Genomic DNA, 20,448 nt, shown 5'->3' on the forward strand with positions numbered 1-20,448 from the left:
TTTTACTACGGAATCCCAAAAACATTTAATCAAAATCGCGAAAAATATAATTAGTCAAATAACATACCTACATAGCTATATATAAATGCGTATACTTAGTGCCTTTATTGAAGACTTCTTGCAGAGATGAGGAATATACTCGTAAATAAATCGAATCGAGCAGCTTTCCGGTAAATAAAGAGTCAATCTCAGGAAAAGCTTTCACTAGATTCATCACTGTCGTCATCCTCTTAACGTTTTTCCCCGTAATGTGTTACCTACATGAATAATAATATATTCTAATGGTGATCACATAATGTGAAGTAGGGTTCAGTGCATATGAAGTAAGGTTCTCACTTCTCACCAAGTAGTTACAGTATTATATTAAATCTTTGGTTAGGAGCTGACGTAACCTGCGACTAATGTCACCAGCATTAAATTAAGCGTCGGGATCTGTTCCATACGCCTCTAAAGGCTCTTGAAGCAGCATACGGACACCTTCTGCGGGTCGTCGGGCTGTATTTTCTTTGCGATCACCTTGTAAACGCTGAAATAGCTGTAATATTTATACCTGAACTTCAATTCCACGTCAGTTATCGCTAAATTTATCATGCACTGCCTTTGTCACAAGCACAAATGTTTTTCTCGAACAAAAGTAAGAATAGCATTTTGTTCGAGTTCGTGAGATGGCTTTTCAATGTAAAGCGATAAAATGATCATCAATCCATAAAATACTCGTATAAGCTCCAAGCATTTACGAACACGAAGAAACCAATTTATCACGTAACTTTTTGAAACACATGCATAAAAAAAAATATATCAATGAAAATACTATTATTGCGAAAATAATATGTCTATATGTTACCTTTTCAAGGCTTAATCCCTACTCCGAGCACCTAAGTCCGGTGTTCTCCACCACCAAATTGGTTGCGCAACCAAGCGGACGCCAGGTAGGCAAGGTACTCTTACCCTCCATTGAGCTGTATAGATTTTGTTGGTAAGGCGACTGGTTGCGTCGCCACTAGTGTCCTAGTGAGAGGTGCCCTAACAGCACATTTTTAAGTTTATTTACCTATACGCAGGTAGGACCGAGTCCTGGTATAAAAGCAGCTGATGATTTATGGATGGCCCGCTACATTCTGAGCAGATTAGCTGAAGAGTATGGCACTGTAGCCTCATTTGAACCACAGCCCGTCGCGGACTGGCCTGGTAACGGCACCTTCGTGTACTTCTCCTCCAAGGACATGAGAGAGGAAGATGGAATATTGTGAGTAGAAATGTATTCTAATGTATATTTTAAGCAACTATTTATCTTGAAATGCAACGATATTGCGTCATTTTACCCTCTCTGAATAAATCAATAAAATTTTGGGTTGTATTTCAAAATGTCTTCAATTTTGGCATTTCGCTTTTTTGGCATTCTCTCATACAACTCTGGTGTTTTGCAAAAGCATTCTTTAAAGTAGACATCGCAAATCGAAAAAGTTCATGAAAACCTTGTGAACTAAAAGTGAGCATCATCATCTTCATTGAGAATCTCCTTGGTTTTGTGGAAGTAAGTATGTTAAAATTGATATTAATACATAGAATTTACAAATTAGATTTAGGCCCATTTACTCTGAGGTTATCCTAATATCGAGAATCACGAAATTGACATTCTTTTAAATGCACGAACACGTTCTAATGCTTTAAGATATTTAGAGACTACATTATCGGTGTACCTATACGACGAGTATGTTACTGCTAAATTGCGTAAACTAATTAGAGTTGAAATTAACTAATTAATCTGAAGTCCACCAAATTGCGAAAAATTGTTTCCTACCTCAGATTAACAAGGTAATGTTAAGATTCCCCAGGTAATCTGCAGTAATGATCAAGCGTTTGTTATCAGAGTCAAGAAAATAGCTGCTTCACTGCAATAAATCTTCATAAATAATGCATAAGATCAATGCGGCCCGGAACGAAATCTCCTGAGAGTCTGACATAGGTAGCTCATTTAAAAAACTTAAGGCCCTCGAGCCCTTAGCTGCTTGAGACTAAATGAATCAATCATCATCATCACAATCACCACCTTACCTACATTTCCTACCTTTCCTCAGGTTTCTTTTGTAGGTACTACTTTCTGTTTACGTACTAAATATACCGCTATATAGGTACCAAATGGAATGGTATAATATTTTAATGTTAACATTAAATAGGTTAAGTTCAGAAGTCTGCTATTTTAGGTAAAAATCTGCACCCGTATCCAACCCGTTAATGTCAAGATTATCATTTAAGTTAGTCTAGTGGTAACATAAAATATTTAATTTAACACGGGAATCATCATGGGCTTAGCTATATACTCCATTTGCATACAGGATAGCTTTCAGATATTTCGGTAAACTCAGTGAGCCGTTTGACTTGCTTTGCATCGCGTTCGCAATAAAACAGTACTGTAATCAGCAGTGAGCGCTGTACGGGCTTAGAATCTAATCCAGTCGCTCGTCAGTTTATGCCCCTCGTATGTACTAGGTCGGTACCTATCTGAAAAGCTTTGGGAATGTATTCAGCGAATGTGTACAAAGCCATTTGGTATATAACTAGTGGCCAATGGAACCTTCGACTTCAGCTTCGGCTTCGGCCAAAATGATCCAAATTTTACATCTTTTAAGTCACAGACTGCCACTTCAATTTAATTTTAGTTTAATACGTCGTAAATAATTTGAAATAGAATGTCCGGGTCAATTAACCGAAAAATATTGTAAAACAGAATAATTTTTACTAAAATGGTGTTTCTGTAGAAAATTCCAAACCCTTTAGCTTAGGTATGTAATGTGCATAACTTGGGTAAATGGATTGAAGAAACGGAGTGTCTATTGCCACCATTCATGGATGATATCCGTGCCTGTAATTTCAAAAATGGAAGGTTTATAGACACTAAAAGTATTGACACCATCAAAATATTGATACTATAGTAGAAGAAAGTCGGCCATTCGGCAGTTTTCCGTAATCCGTAATCGTTTTCTACGCAATATTGTATCGGAATGCTAAATCACTTGGCGCCACGACTTTGGCTGTAGGTGTACCCTGTCCCACTGAGCCAGACTTCAGTCGGTTATAAAATCATTATTTTGACCGAGATGAGAATCGAATTCGGACCTCTGATTTTAAGAATACAGCGCTCAGAATGTGCCTGAGAGGTCGTCAAATCTGACGTTGTGAGTTTTTCGGAAACTGGAATGAGGTCTGCGTTTCTATAGCCTATAATTCAAGGTGTTTGTCAATCAAGGAGCTTCTTGTTCGGCAGGGTGATAGAAAGGGCTATAGACAAGCTCTCACGGCGACACGGCGCGCATATCAACGAGTACGACGCAAATAACGGAGCCGACAATGCGCGGCGTCTTACCGGCAAGCACGGCATGCCGCGCATTCGGGACTTTACTGCAGGCAAGATGTTTAATGCTTAGATCCACAGAGCTTACTTACACTGTGCTAGGACCACAAGACATAAGACGCCGTTAAAACGAGATAGAGTTATGGTTCCCAAGGTGTTCGTTTTAATTCTAAGTCTGGTCTACCTATGCTGTAATTTTGTAAAGATTTCAGCCTGGTCTACCTACGCTGTAAAGATTTCAGCCTCTATAGTCTATACCCTGTAAAAATTTCAGTCTCTATAGCCGCTATAGTCTTTTTCAGTATCTGTAGTCTCTATGTTTGTCAGCTTGTCTTTACTTTTCACGGCCCCTTCACGGTCTAGCTTGTATCTTGATGACCGAAAAAAGCTATTATCCTGGAACATCAAAGAGATCCCAAGGGATGTTCAAAGATTAATCACTAATTAAAACTACTTTATTTATTTAAGGACACAAAAAGTTCCTTATAAACTATCTCTCGCCAAACTGCGCCGCAGTTTGTTGGCGAGTTTGTTGTGAAGGCATAGATCCTTCTTTTCACCTTTAAATCCATTTATAACGCATTAGTTCAAAATTCTGCACTAAGAACGTTCTGTTTAGGTTTATCTTTTACACGGCAACTGTATGTAAAGTCCATCCTACTAAATCACTTTGAAAGTGCCAGTTTCAAAGGCGAGACTTACCTTACGTAGAGGCTGAATAATTTAAGCAGCTATCTCTCAACCCGTTACCTGAAACCACATCAATACACTGTGCTGTAATGGACTAATATATATGATCTAATTTCCGACGAATTGAGAACCTCCTCCTTTTTGGAAGTCGGTTAAAAAAGCAGTGTTAGCCGAGTAGTTAAGACGTCGGCCTCGGGAGGTCGGGAGTTCGAGCCCAGGCACACCTCTAACTTTATGGAGTTATGCGCGTTTTAATTTTAAGCGATTGAATATCACTTGCTTTATCAGTGAAGGAATACAAGGAAAACCCGCGCACCTGAGAGTTCTCAAAGGTGTAGAGTCGCACTTGGCCAGCGAGGTAGACTATGGCCAAACCGTTAGCATTTTGATTGGACACCCGTTCTCAGTAGTGAGCCAGCGATATGTTTGTCGTGATGAAAATATCATCAAAGCAGAGTCATTTGGAGATTGCCATGACCGCATTTGTTGTCCCTTTGCGATCCTATAGGTAAAATGTATCATTTATCCAATTGTGTAAGATAGTATAATTAGTTCACTAGTTATTAGGATTTGTGAGAAGATTTCTGACATTATTATCATCAACGTACGCGCATTGCAACGTTTGCTGGGCAATACTTAGCTAGTAGGTAATTTTTCAATTCAGTTTTGTTCTATAACCATTATTGAAATATTCACAAAACCCGTTTCTAGTGATCTTTGACCCCACATAAAGCTTTTAGCGGCACTCGGGTCGATGAGGACTTTGACATTTTGTGTTGAACAACAAATTATTTATTAATGTTCACACCAAAATCGTGCTTTCCAGGAATTATTTAATTTAATTTGTTTCATATCCCCGGGCTACAATGTTTTTACACGACTGCCCAAAAAAGTGTTGTCAGGCATCATAGTGACTTATTTTAGTAAATGTCTGAATAAAGGATATATGGGATACCATATATCCCATTATTATGGGATCTAACGTCATCTCGAGTGACGCTGGAAAATTAAAAAAAAAGTTCAATATGGTGGCTACTATTTATAGTGCGCTATTTTTAAATGTGTTTTTTTTACTTTTAAGTAGTTTATTTTTGGCAGGGCAGTAGTGTTTTTTTTTATTACGACTTGCATTGGTTTCAGGTGTGGCAAACAGAAGCTGTGCAGTGAGGATACCACGACAAGTCTCTGAAGATAAACGTGGTTATTTGGAGGATCGTCGCCCAGCGGCCAATGCCGATCCGTATCGCCTCATCTCTATCATGCTCAGAACCTGTATATTTGATGAATAGTTTTTTTTTTTTAATTGGACATGTTTATATTATTGTTATGTTACGTTTATACCTAGTCCTCAGCCTTCCACATCCACCCAATTCTCGCCAGCGACTTTATATCTGGATGTACATTTATATGGGTCACCAAATAATAAAGTTAAAAGCAGACTTTCAAGCTGGAATTATCTCGACTCAATAACTTTATTATTTGATGTCAGAAAATTCAGAAATAAAACAAATCCATTCTTTAGAGGGGCTCAGTTTACTTAATTTATTTTAATAAAAGTCTGTATTATCTTTCCTTTCGACAAATTACGTAAATAAACATTTTAATTATTATTAGAATCATTACAAACCAAGGTTTAAAGGATAGATCAGTCCCCCGATAGTATAAGAAAAACGTATTATTCGTTATCGTAATCGACTTCAAATTCTGCCCTTTGATTGGTTGATTCGCTGTTTACGTTTTTCACAGCCAATCAAGGGGCAGAATTTGCTACCGATTACAATAACGATGAGTAGATTTTTCTTACACAATTGGGGGGCAGATCTACGTTCGTGCATGAACCGTACGGCCTACATGCATCAATAAAGAACCAGAGGGAGGGCGTGTTCATGATATTTTCGTTGCTGTGATTGAATCTTAAGAAAACCTTTGCCGAGTGTTAATATTAATTCCAGCAAAATAGACAAATAAAAAATAATTTTATTGCATGATTAACATAAAACTCTGCTCTGTTTTTCTTGCCTTTATACCTTCTTACCTAATTAATGTTTGTATTTTTGTTAAACAAGGGATCTTCTTAGATTTATGCTGTAATAAAAATGAACAGGCGAAAAAATCTTCATCGCTTTCAGCAAATAGTTACAGTACTTATCTAATAAATAATAATTTGAACAAAAAAGTCGACTTAATAAATATGCTATTTAACTTATAACTAGCATACATAACGATAAAAAATACCTGTCGACGGCCTGAATCTTTTTTTAGGAGTCAATTTAAAAATTGAGGTAGGTACATTACCTGGGATTTGCGTGATTTTTCGCAGGGAAGCAGAGCAATTTGAAGAGTCGTAAGATCCGAGTGAAAACAGGTACTTCTGGCGGAGAGGTGCTAGTCTTATAGGCAACTGCAAGTATCTTGTTATGAAAATTTCATCTCTTACATAAAAAGTGAATAGAATAAAGCAATAAGTAAAATTAAATAATACACACATGATTTTTATTTCATTTTTCTTTTCACAAAGGTTGGTAATTAGATACTACAGCACTATAGAGACCAAAGCTAAGATCTTTACAAGCTAGAAAATTAAATAATAAGAAATTGTAGGAGACCTTGCGATCTTCCACTTATTTGCTACAACGCCATCCATGTCTTGTCGACCTATTTCATTTTTTTCATTAAACTTGTTCGAAAAATGCACTTACTTAGGTACAATGTGTATTTTACAATACTCAAACATGTCTAGAATACTTACTAAATTTTGTTTCTTGCAATTTTTTTAACCCTCGACCCAAAAAAAGGGGTATTATAAGTTTGACGTGTGTATCTGTGTATCTGTCTGTGGCATAGTAACGAATGAACCAATTTTAATTTAGTTTTTTTTTGTGTTTGAAAGGTGGCTTGATCGTGAGTGTTCTTAGCTATAATCAAAGAAAATCGGTTGAGCCGTTTGAAAATTATCAGCTCTTTTCTAGTTTTCTTATAGAGGTTTTTGTGTCAGGGGTTTTTTAAATTTTGTAACATCCTAAACCAGAAGGTACCTAGCTACCCAAAGTAAAGCATTGTTTACCAACGTCAAGTAATAATACCTGACGACGCTACGCAAACACAAGGTAGGTAGGTATTTGTTGTGAATTTTGGCTTTAAAGAGAAATATTTTCCCAGTTAACCAAAACAGGCCAACCGTTTCATCGTTTAGGTCACACTATGCAAATAAATTAGTGAACTTGGAAGGCCATTCACATAAAATATATATCTCTTCACATAACGAGGCACAAGAATTATGAATGTAAATAAATATTATAATACCTATCTTTTCATTCGTTTAGAAATAATAAGTTAAACTTAATAGAGATAAAACCACTAACATTAGTATGTAGAATTGTTCTCAATTCAGCGTAAATAATTTTAAAGTAGGTAAGTATATCAAATTCGTGAAGTTGTTAAGTAAAGTTTACTAAAGAGTTTTCACATATTTTGTAAAGAACGTATAACACTACAGTATTTTTTAAAGGTGACAAAATAAAATACCGAAATAATCTCATTTACGTCGAAATTCTATATCGCTTTCAATTTCCCTCACATTGTGATCGTTTCGCATCAATCATCGAAGTATTTGTAGTTCATGACGTCACGGAGCCAGTTCACATAGCCCGCAGTCCTAGTGTAAATCCCATATTTGCCGCGTTTGCCGCAGCCGTCTCCAAAACTTGTGATTCCCTGAAAATTAAAATGAATTAAAATGAAAATTAAAATAATATAGGACAATTTATAGCACTTATGATACGAGTATGGCAAGACTCTATAAATGCGGTTCGTTGTTGTTTTTTAACCCCTTACCCAAAAAAGAGGTGTTATAAGTTTGACGTGTGTATCTGTGTATCTGTCTGTGGCATCGTAGCTCCTAAACTAATGAACCGATTTTAACTTAGTTTTTTTTTCTGTTCGAAAGGTGGCTTGATCGAGTGTGTACTTAGCTATAATCCAAGAAAATCGGTTGAGCCGTTTGAAAGTTATCAGCTCTTTTCTAGTTACTGTAACCTTAACTTATCGGGGGTTGTCTAACAATCGCAATCTACTGATATTTATTTGGTTGTTATAACTAGGGCAAACATCCGTCTATATACATGCAGGTATTTTAAATACACAGGTATAATAGGTACCTGTAAAACATAACGCATATTCCGATCTCTGCACAGAAGGGGCCCGCCTGAGTCGCCGGCGCAGGAGTCCCTGTGTCCGCGGCCCGCGCAAACCATGTCGTCCGTTATGGCGTACTGCCAGTACGAGCGACGACACACGCCCTGCTGTATTGTTGATACCTGATACCAATAAAACTCCAGATAGACAAAGCTCATACATTCGTATTCCAGAAAGTGTGATATATGTGTGTGTGTGTTGTTTATAAAAATTACCTACCTGAGCTTCATGAAGGATTCTTGTACCATGGACGTCTGTGGGGCGTTTCTTACCCCATCCGAGAATAACGCAGCTGGAATGTGGAGGCAATATCTGATGCGGCTTGGGTAGGCAGGCTATACCGTGACCAAGTTCCGGCCTTGCTGGCCCGGGCAATCTAAAACAATAAAAAGTACTAAAAATTAGATTTTCTAATTTTTCCATCCTATTCATCCTAGTATATTACATAAACTGATTCAATGCAAAGATTATGCACAGCAAGATTAGCCACAGTATACCGACTGATTCACTATTGAATCACACATACTTTCCATTATCCACTACCAAATGTTATCAGAACAGAAGTCTCATGAAAAAGGAAGTTCAAATGCCGCATTCTCGCAAAACATATTGCATGCGGAAAACAGACCCAATCATGAAGAAAACAGATAAGATTCATAATTCAGAATGTGTACTGAGCATTGGGTATAAAATATTACATAAGCCTGTACAGAAAATTTACCCGGTATAAAAGCTTTTCCTTTGGTATTACATTACATATACAACAAAGTTAAGAATATTTGCTCACGAATTTGTTGGTAGAGTGTATCGAAAACATAACCTGCATAAATGTTAATGTAGTTTCTAACAATACCTGCCAAAGACATTATAAAATTCATGATAGGAAATTAAAAAGTGAAGAATTTGTACGCTTGCAAATGTGAGACATACGCGTAGCGACACAGGCTGCATATACCTACTATTTACTACATCTTAGTAACCAGGGTTGACCCTAACTAATAAATCGAAAGCAAATCAAACAAATGTTTCATCAAACAGTTGACGGACGATAGGCGGTTAGTTACGGTAAAATAACAGAGTACAGTGTGAGGATCGCAATTATCCCTGATTGGCCAATGCTTTCTCACTATTGGCTAAAACTAATTCAGCCTTTAGACAATAGAATACGTCTAACTATTCAGCCAAACGCAACAATTGAGATTGCAGACACGACTGAAACGGTTTTTCCAACTCCATCCACGATACTCCAACGATCAGCAGTTCATAATACACATACATAACCTTTTTCTAGATCAAACATGAGTCACAAAATATATAGCCGCGTAGGCATTCACGATTCCTCGTATCCTTGTAATAGTTTGGAAAACATAAAACAAACAATAGGAAAATTTATCCTGACATTATTGTGCCAGTAAAATTTTTATGGGCTGACAATATAACATTAGATACATTCAAGGGAATACGTGTGGATACGTAATACATAGAGATCACTGGTGGACTACATAAAAGTGGAATAAACTCTAAAAACATAAGAAGTACTGTTACCAGCCTACCATGCTGTAGTACATTAATTGAATGTGCTGTACAATGTAATGTTAATTTGAGAGATAAGAAATCTGTTAAAGTTGACATAATTTCTGCTATAGCTCTGAAGTACTCGTACATTTTTACGGTCGAAATTATAATATATCTGTAATCCGTTGAAGTTACTTCGCAATACAGTGTACCCCCGGTAATCCCCCCTGTCTAATCCGGCACCCCCTGTAATCCGACATGTCTATTATTATTGAATTTACTAAATTTGACATACATATTGAAGTATGATTTGTACTTTAGAGTATGTATAACATATAGAATCATATCATTGGATCTGTAATTCGTCGGATTACAAGGTACTCTTTTGTAAAAAAATCCGGACTATAGGGGGTCTTAGGCAGTACTCTATAATCCGACAAATTCGATAGTTCGACAATGTCCTACAAAACGTTTGTCGGACTACCGCGGGTCCACTGTATTGTTATTGGTCAAAAAAGACTATTGAATTTTAATTTGTGTCATATAACAATGTTGCTAAGTAATTTATCGGCAGATTACAGATAGATTGGTTGCAGCCAAGCGCTAGTCTGTAAATTAAAATTTAAAAAAAAAGATTAGTTAATAATAACCAATCTTTTTTTTTAAATTATTTACAGACTAGCGCTTGGCCGAGATTAATAATATTAATGTCGACCGTTAGTTTTTCATATGAAATCTGTGTTCAACATCAAATGTATGTAATCCCCAATTATTTTGCCACCCTTTCAAGATAAGTAAATATCTCATTAATTTACGCAAGCGTACATTGAGCAGAATAATTTACGATGCTTGGAAAGTGCTGATCGAGTGTAAGGCATTTATCTCCCTCGATCAAGACTTATATGGGTTTAGTAGGATTTAACACATTTTGTGCTAAGTCAACATAGTAAAATGGAGCATGATTAGATTTGTTAGGAGCCTGTTAAGTTGGGTCTATCTTGCAAAGTTAACAGATTTTATTTCAATTAATTTTTGTTTTATTTTATTTTATTTCTATGACAAAAATATATAAAAGGCCTGAAGCAAAACCTATACAAAATTATTTAGGCCCATTTTGTTTCTTACCACTCATTTGCCTAATGATAAACGATGTGACGCGCAAATCAATAATTCTTGTATAAGAAATAAAAATCATTTACGTAGATAAAAATGAATATGCGCTAGTGCATACCTACTTATCTCTTAGCATAATGCTATCGGTCGCATGTCTCAGACTCGCAGATCTCCGTAAGCCAAAGATTAGGGTGACTTCAATACCTAGTATCTTTACCATTACAACACAAAACCATTTCAGGCTACATTTTTTTCCAGTGGGAGAGGGAACTTCAGTCGTGGCTTTCTTATTATTTTAAGAGAAATGTAATTCTTGCCTTAAAAACGCGACATCGTTGATAACATTGTCGATTGAAACTCTCCAAAATGAACTTAAATGGCAGGTCTAAATATTATATTGTTCTCTTTAATAAGTGTCCCTGCGGAAAAGATATAGATCTGTCAATTTAGTTTAATTTAGAGAATTGTGCACAACAGTTATAGTAGTCCACATTGTCGGGAATGTATTACGGACTTGGACGTTAATCCGTCCAAGATTGCGGATGTACAACGGTCTCGGTGATCCGCTTCTCGATGTTTCCGTAACGCGCAGCCATGCACGAGCGAGTCATGCTTCCCCAGCCGCACAATAAAGGCACTTCCTAAACTCTTATGTTTATACTTTATAAGTTATGCTCACCGTAACAAAGCCACATCGTTGATGACAGTGTTGGGATCGTAGTGCGGATGTATGACTGCCTCAGTGACCCTCATCTCGACCTCGCCAAAGCCCCGTACGAGCAAATCGTACTCCCCCAGACGCACATACAGACGCTTCCTCACGCAATGCGCGTCTGTCACCATCCAGCAGAGAGTTACACGTAAGTTATGCTCACCGTAACAAAGCCACGTCGTTGATGACAGTGTCGGGGTCGTAGTGCGGATGTATGACGGCTTCAGTGACCCTCATCTCGACCTCGCCGTAGCCCCGTACGAGCAAATCGTGCTCCCCCAGACGCACATACAGACGCTTCCTCACGCAATGCGCGGCTGTCACCACCCAGCGGAGAGACACCAGTGTGCCGCCACAGAACGCCTCCTAATAAAAGCAAGCTTAGTTTAGTTCGAAAAATGGATAGATGTTGGGGTCCCAAGGTGCTAAAATGGTGACCTCTCACTAGATAAGAAAGCGCAGCGTTGGAAGACCTTAACTAGGTGGACAGACGACATTAAACACTGGGCTCAGGCGGTGTCATGTGAAATTCCCTCCGAGATACCAACCAAGACCTAGCAGTGGATTTCGATTGATTTATGAAGATGATAAGTTTAGAAACGTAATTGTTTTTAAGATCCTTTTAGTAGCTTTGTTCGTATGTTGTTGTCATTCCGTCGAAATTGTTAACTGATTTTTGGCTACTTCCAATTTTTTCTAGTTGAGTTAAAATGTGTGAGACGTGTGGTTGGATAACAATAGGTAGATCATTATGGTTCCATGGAGCATCTCTAATGATGGATGGAGATTCCAATGGTAGGTACATGGCAGGACAGTCGAATTTCGATTCATTTGCTTTGTTTTCATGAGAACTCTACAAAATGTATAATGACAAGAGACATTTCTACTAAAACAGTGAAAGTTTAATATAATGAAACATTATCTTCTTGTTTTGCAAACAGCTAAAATTGTTCAGTAGACTGTAAATTGGCTTGGAACGGTCGGGTTCCTTGGTAGAAATGAAAGAAAATTTGCCGCCAAGGAATATTATATGCCTGGCAATATTGACATTTAATCTTCTTCATTAGTGTGCTGTAAGGGATGGTTAATAAGGGATGGATAAAATTGTTCTGCTGGAAAAGTAAAGTCTATTAAAATGTTGTTGCCCATTAAATTGTTTTGTCTGGATTGCACGGAAAGAGGAACGAGCATTTTTTGTGATTCTGTTTTAAGAGTTGAAATAAATTACATTAACTTTACGTCGCTAGGGTACTTAATTTATAGCTTATTATTTTTGAGTGGAAGTTTGAGTTTCAAACTGATCTCGTCAGAAGTAGTCGACTATGAAGTTTGGATCATGGTGGCTTTGACAGATAAATAAATGTTAACTTCACAAAACATAGCTACATAACAGGTAGCGAAAACATTAAAATCTTTCGTTAAACTATTAGGTGTATTTTTTATATTTTCTTCGGAATAGTATTAGAAATCACGTCATGTATTGCCTACCAGACACTCTTAAACTTTAATATGACTTGGGTTAATTAATTAGTTAACTAATTCGTTGTTGGCGAACCAATGTTATAGCAACCTAATTTGGAAATGATCAAAGATTGTTTGGCTGATACACTGAATGACCACTGAAAAGTTTTTCTAAGATTGCTGAGTCGAGCCTAGATACTCGAAAAATTTCGAGATACTTAGTCTAACAAAAACCAGAGGGTGTAGCTTTAAAAAATTAAAAAGACCATAATATATTTAGTGCTTGTAATATTATACCTACCTTATATCGATTTAGGACAGCAATTTGCCAGATCCATTTGCCAGGTGGAGCCGGTCTGCCTCCTATAATGCGGACCATATCTCGCATTTTGGCTCGCAGCCGAGCGTTCGGTGAACCGCGATATCTCCCTATCCTACCGCATGGAGGCATCCTGGTAGAAAATGCTCTGGAGTCTTCTGGGTGAATTGCAGGCACTGGCTGTGGTATTGATTCCATAACGTTGTGTTCTGTAAAGTGCAACAACATTGTACATATCCTGAGGTGTAATCGCTACAAAGTTATATAAGTACGAGTAGGTAACCAAAATGCAATATCTTTGGTAACAGCTGTGCGAAACGGCAAAGTTAATGACGCCTCTACCTACAAGAGATTCTTGAGGTACATAAGAGTAATAAATAGTTATTTCTCTATAGTTCGCAGTCCGAATGGAACGCATGAAACGAACAGACGTGCAGCGCCACGGGCTCGAGTAAAATTGGCGCCTTTGGCGAATGACTGGAATGGCGCACCTCGAGACAAATTCGCAACAAAATACGAATCTGAGGATCGAGGGTTGACTTAGATACTACTCTAGTATATACCAATATTAAGAAAATGACGGTTTTAACTAAGCCATTATAATAATATACATATAACTGAAAGAACGCGGGCAAAACGAGCGCGTTTTATTAAATGCCCAACGGAGGCGCATTTTGAATCAGTGGTGCTCTTTATGTCATTCATTCAGGCTTACTCCAGCCTTGACTGTTAAATTCTGCCAATTTCGTTGCAAATATGTAACAATAATTTTATTTGTAGATGCAATATCAATTTTCCTATAAGTAAAAACTGGTAGTCTGCCAAGTCTCGAATGGAATATAAAGGAAACCTTTGTAAAATAGATACCATATACCTATACGTCCATGAATACATCGCAGAGTAGGTATCTATTTCATAATACTTAAATAGATATAAATTATTCCAATCATAAATTATTTCAATGTATTAAAAATGGTTTATCGGAGGCAGATTCTGGCTTAAAAAATTATCAATTCTTTTAATATCTACAACGATAAAATTTCATATCGAATTCCTACCAAATTAGTAAGCTTTGAGCTCAAAAAATTATACTAATAAGTAATAGCATGATAGAGGAAAATTACTTGAGAACCATAACATCCAAATCAAATTATCACATTCCTTTCTATAAGTAATCGGGACTCCTTTCTTAGACTATTTATTATATTTTGAAATCCGATTAATATCCTATTGGGTCGCCTTGTTTAGGTAAAGTAAATAAAAATAGTAATATTTGATTTAATATACAAAATTAATTACTATCATGTGACTTATATTGCACCGAAAAGGCCAATATTAAGTATTATGTTCGTTTGACTCCAGTTGCCAAATTATCCAATTCCGTCGCCGAATTTTCAATTTTGTGAAATCGGAGCACTCCACTGGTATTAAAACTCAGAGCGATGCACATATTTTACAAATAATGGCGATAAAATTTCATTAAAAATATGGTACTGGAAAATTAAATAAAATAATATTATATAATACCAGCAAAAGCCCGGTAGGTATGCATTGCTGCAATACCCCTTTCATTTTCTTCGTAATTTGTTTTCAGAACGTCACGCGCTTCGGATTTTATAGTACCTACCATAGTAGGTACTATAAAATCTATGTAATAGTATGTAATAGAAAGGAAAATCGATTTCTGTGGTACTAAAATTGACCATCAATGTCCTTCCGAGCCTCCGAGAGAGCCTACGTAGAGTCATTTAGTGTAGGCATGTGTAGGTAAGCAATATCGAGAAAAGTTGGCAACGAGACGGTTTACCAGGTTTCAGTGAAACTAAAGTAGGTTATTACTTTCTGTCTTGCATTGGAGAAAATAATATGTAGTCTCGGCTCCTAGATGCCTACTATTGGCTAATACTTTAAAAGTCGTTAATCTTCTATTGAAAATATATAATTTAAAGTATATTTAGGTACTATGCCGTCTCATATCGCCTACTATATAGTATATACTTACTACGACCCGTATTATAAATGCGAAAGTGTCTGTCTGTTGGTTTATTGGTTTGTCCTTCAATCACGTTGCAACGGATTAACATGACTTTTTGTATGGGTAATGCCGTAGACTAGTTTTTACTCCGGAAAATCAATTTCCACGGGATTTTTAACAACCTAAATCAGCGTACATAAAGTCGCGAGCATCAGCTAGTAAAAGCTATATGAAGAGTTTATTTGTAGCTGGCTCTCTACTGTTGTAGTTTGGTTATCATTTCAATACTAATCAATTAAATTCAATCTTTATTTGACACGTTCGTGAAACAACTGCGTCTGTAGTGGTGGCGAGATTTTCATAAAAATCTTTAGTTTTAGTGGTTTCAAAGTTGCATGGGCTCAAAGATTTTTATGTGAATCTTTGACGTGTAACTTTAAAATGAGAACCAAACTACGTTTGTATAGAGAGGGCTTGGGAGTGCGCCTTTAAATAACACCTATACATGAAATAGAAAATTCTAGTGATAATTTATTTATAGATCAATCCATGTTAATTCAGAAACAGTTTCGGAATTCTATAAAGTACTTACGTGAATAAATTAATATAAATGAACAAGACAAGTCAATTAAGGAAAGTGTCAACAAAATTGACTCGATAATGAAGTATTGGGACTTTCTAATTGACAGGTTTTTTAGATATGCTGCACACTTAGGCGAGTTGGTACATTAGATTTGGCAGTATTTGTAGTAAAAAGCAATTATGGTATTCCGAATGTTGTGGCCAGTTAATTAGCTGAACGCCGAACTATCGTAAAATTTGCTTGAACTCGAATAATGTGCTAAAACCCGATAGTAGAGGTATACCATTACAACATTTTTTTGGCTGATCGGTAGAGCACACCGTTCGGCATATCTTCGCTAAATCAGCATGTTCAAATCGGCTAGGCACAATTCAACTTCGTTCGGATTGTTGTCCTGTACCAGATTATCGTTCGGCAAAACCCGACCGGCAAAATAGGTAGTCGATTTTTACCGCCCGACTCTAAGCCTTTTTTCTAAGCCTATTAAGTCTTGTACTCAATTTCACCGTCCGGCTGGGCTGAGCCGACCCACCAGTAGTGTGATGCTCGCTTTAATGAAAATAAGAACCTTTGAGCCACAGATCACGTCGTGCTTTGAGCAGTCGACGTATAGAAGTCAGGCTAGAAGTCTGGATTATGTATGTATAAATTTCCGGTCCGCCCCTGTTCCTTCCTCGGTTTGTTTCCGCTTTATTAAGGTGAACGCACACTTATCCGAGCCGAACGCGTCGAACAAGTCGAACACATAATATACAGAATTCTAAAATTCGTTTCGTTCGACTCGTTCAACGTGTTCGGCTCGGATAAGTGTGCGTTCACCTTTAGCCGGAAGTTTACTAAAGTGTTAGGTAATGATATCAGATGGACGCTAAGCTTAGTATATGGTTAATATGTAAAAGTTAGCTAAGTACCTATGTGCAATTTCACCTGGGTCCTTTCGCCGCTGCATTTTGCTTCGTATCCACATATAACAGTAGCTACCTTCCAAATAGCAGTAGGCGGACTGTCTTATTACCTTCCGCCCGCATATAGACGTTTTCTGGCAATATCTGTAATAAATTATTGTTGAAATTTAAAACAAAACGATACTGTACTTTGCCTCTTCCATTAACGAAAATGGGGAAAGGAAAACTGAAATGAGAAAATAAATTGGATAGTACTTCGAGATTTTAATAGTTGATAAGGAAGGTAACTACTTAACTATCTAAACTAGATGCAGGGTGAAGTAATTTCAGAGATGGTTCTGCGGGTGAAAAGTTTAAGTAGATACTTGTTAGTTATTTTTTTCTTTATTCATAGAACAACCTTATTCGAAGAGTTTCTTTTTTGTTGCCAACTTGGTTTATAAGAATAAATTCTGTAATCTTTATATAACCTACCTTTATAACCTACTTTAATTTTTCGCACCACTGAGTTGTCTCTAAATTGCAACATAACATTGTAGATTAGTTCTTGCACCCCGCTTCACCTGAGTGAAATTCAGATCAAAATTTCCACCACTTCAAAGAGACAAACTAGGACTAGTATTATAACAGAACTGGCAACTATTAGGCTGGGCTGCCGTGTAAACCCAATACACTGTAACTTGAGTTACAGTGTATTGGGTTTATAGCGCCCATTCAATTTGTCTTGCTGAGATACATACCCCAGAAAATAAATTTAAAATTTTACATCATTTGTTATGGAAATATGACTATTCCAAAAACACTGTATTTCAAGTAGATTTATAGTTTATAATGGCATGACACCGTAATTAGAATTGCAGTGTCTTGGTTATACTGATCCTGCGAAACAAAAAGTTACAGTGTTATGGCTAGATGGATCGATCGGATCCATCGAGCAGCGGCATGTGCCTTGCGGGAGACCTGCGCGGGGCGAGCGGGGGAGCTCCCAAGTCAGTGGTCGCGTTGCAATGCGTATGAGTGGACGCAACCGCGAGTAGTAAAAATGAGTGCTTCTCGAAATTTACTTTTGGTAAAATTATCACAAAATAATGAACAGCATTATAACCACTCCAGCACTGCTACGATGGCGTCAACATTAAACAATGTTTTGATTGAGAAGGAGAAGAACATCGGAAACAAGGAATGTCCTGGACCTAACAGTCCATATGATCAATACGACCAGACCATCGAGCTTGACAAAATTTATATGTGTAATTCCGAGTTTTCTTACAATGAATTTGGAAATACAATCAGTCCCTTAATATCATTAAGCGAATCTCAAGTAAATGAATGTCTATCTGATCATCTCGGAGAGGACATTAACTACACCGAATTATTACCGGCCGCAGCTGCAGCTGCTGTATGTTGTAGTACTGTTGAACATCGATCTCGTACAAATGCATCTCAGATTGCGCGGGATGAAATATCTGATGATTGCCCCAGTACATCGCGTGATACTTCCCAGGATGCTCCCGAAGAAAATATACATGAGTGTCCCAGTACATCACGTGATGAACTCCAGATGGTTTCGGAAGCTTATCATTCGCCAAAGAAGAAGTTAAAAAGAAGTCGAGATCCTAGCATCATGTTGGCCAATCAACGGAACAAGCATCCTATTAAACCACCGTGCCAAAATTGTAAAAAAAACTGTAAAGATAAGATACCTGAAATTGAAAGACTGTCAATTTATAATCAGTTTTGGAGTGTGGACAGACAACGACGACGCGATTTTTTGTCAAGGCAGGTACATAAAACACCCACGTCTCATAAAACTGCTGGTCCGAATTCACGGAGACGCAACACTTTAACATGGACACTAAATGACATAAGAGTGTGCAAAACATTTTTTTTACATACCTTAGGGTTTTCGAATGATGAAGTGGTCGTAGCAGTTCTAAGACAAAATCTTTTGACTGGAAACAAGAATCCCAAAATAAGTGCTGCACCGGATCCTAGAGGGCGTTTTACACCACATAATGCTTTTACCGAAGAGTATCAGGATGACATGAAAAACTTTATACTAAAATTTAACCCTGTTCCATCTCATTATAATATTAAACATGCTTCAAACAGAAGGTATTTGCCGATAGGTATAACTTTCACTGCTATTTACAACGAATTTAAGTTACATTGTCTAGAGAAAAATCAGAAAGTTTGTAGTTGGCCACATTTTTACAGCATGATTAAGCAGCTTAACCTTTCAACAGCAGAGATAGCTCAAGATATTTGCACAAAATGTAAAAACCACGAGATAAAGCATAATACATTACCCTTGCCCTGTAATTGCAATGACTGTTTAGATTTGGAACAACACTTAGAAAACAAAAGAGCTTCCAGAAGAGATTATAAAATATTAGAAGAAAAATGTAATAGCTCTGAAGGACAAGATGTACTTTTTACAGTGGATATGCAAAAAGCAATTTGTATGCCACTATTAACTACTAAAGAATACTATTTTTCGAGAAAACTTGTGCTGTTTAATGAATCCTTTGTACCACCGGGAAAAAACAAACAAGCTGCCTGCGTAGTTTGGCACGAAGGTGAAAGTGGTAGGAAAGCTCACAATGTGGCTACCACATATGTCTATTTCCTTAGAAAATATTGTAGAGATGTAAAGTCTGTAACATTCTTCCTGGACAACTGTAATTCACAAAATAAGAATAAACTACTCTTTTCAGCCCTAGTAAGAATCATAAATGATAACATGACAACCATCGAAAGAATTACTCTTGAATATTTTGAGTCTGGCCATACTTTTATGGCAGCAGATGCTGTACATGCAGCAATCGCAAAAAAATTGAAGTCCAAGGGCGAAGTATACGATCTTAATGATTTTATTACGACCATAAAGACATCACGAAAAAATATGGAAGTGGATTTGATAGATCACAAAGATATGATAATTTTTAGTAACGATTCCAAACTGACATACCCCAAAGGTTTCAACATACAAAATCTCAAAGTCATAGAGTTTCGACGAAATAACCTGAACTTATTTGCAAAAAATAACTACAATGCGGATTTTACAGAAATATCCTTCTTGAAAAAAAAAATAGTGAATGATTTAAAAAAAAAATTGGACAGTGGCAAAACTGATCTGATTGCCGAGATACCCAGAGAAGTTGAACCTCGAGGTATCAGTGACATAAAGAAAAAAGAGCTATTATCGCTTTGCAAATCTATGCCGCAATCAAGAAGATCGTTTTATGAAAATCTTATTGTGTCAGATTCGCCCGATCTTGATGGGATTGTAGATGACCACAATGACTAAAACTTTCGATTGTATTTAATTGTGCCTTATTATGTGCTATATTATAGTCTGTTCAATAAGTCAGCTTACAAAGATTTACATGGCTATTTTGCGCAGAAATTAAAAATCGTTATTTGGCGACACGTCACTTGCCGTTTAAAAACCACATCCTAGTAAATAAAATAACTTTTAATATTAGAAATTTTAATAACTTAATATTTTATTATCTGTACCATTTATCAATAATATTATAATTTATCCATGTAAACTGAGTTGTTGACCAGACTATTTACAGACAGGATTATTTTTGTTTATATAAAATATTTATCTTCCGACCCGT

The 20,448-nt window shown here is 36.8% G+C and overlaps 2 protein-coding genes across 3 annotated transcripts in view; one reads left to right on the forward strand and one right to left on the reverse strand.

The window, feature by feature from the left end:
• Positions 1-6,139, forward strand: part of LOC123866617 (glutamine synthetase 2 cytoplasmic-like) — a 34,105-nt gene extending 27,966 nt beyond the window's left edge. For both annotated transcript variants that reach the window (XM_045908274.1, XM_045908275.1), the window contains exons 6-8: positions 1,062-1,246; positions 3,266-3,405; positions 5,183-6,139. In XM_045908274.1, coding sequence (XP_045764230.1) covers positions 1,062-1,246; positions 3,266-3,405; positions 5,183-5,331 — 474 coding nt within the window. In that variant the 3' untranslated portion in view covers positions 5,332-6,139. The remainder of the gene's footprint in view (positions 1-1,061; positions 1,247-3,265; positions 3,406-5,182) is intronic.
• Positions 6,140-7,532: 1,393 nt separating this feature from the next.
• The window catches only part of LOC123866616 (transmembrane protease serine 9), a 35,640-nt gene continuing 22,724 nt past the window's right edge, over positions 7,533-20,448 (reverse strand). Inside the window, exons 8-13 of the mRNA XM_045908272.1 lie at positions 16,842-16,963; positions 13,339-13,565; positions 11,740-11,942; positions 8,456-8,612; positions 8,200-8,358; positions 7,533-7,756 (exon numbers count right to left, since the gene is read on the reverse strand). Coding sequence (XP_045764228.1) covers positions 7,637-7,756; positions 8,200-8,358; positions 8,456-8,612; positions 11,740-11,942; positions 13,339-13,565; positions 16,842-16,963 — 988 coding nt within the window. The 3' untranslated portion in view covers positions 7,533-7,636. The remainder of the gene's footprint in view (positions 7,757-8,199; positions 8,359-8,455; positions 8,613-11,739; positions 11,943-13,338; positions 13,566-16,841; positions 16,964-20,448) is intronic.

The sequence above is a fragment of the Maniola jurtina genome, chromosome 7 (genome assembly GCF_905333055.1).
Source record: "Maniola jurtina chromosome 7, ilManJurt1.1, whole genome shotgun sequence".
Lineage (NCBI taxonomy): Eukaryota > Metazoa > Arthropoda > Insecta > Lepidoptera > Nymphalidae > Maniola > Maniola jurtina.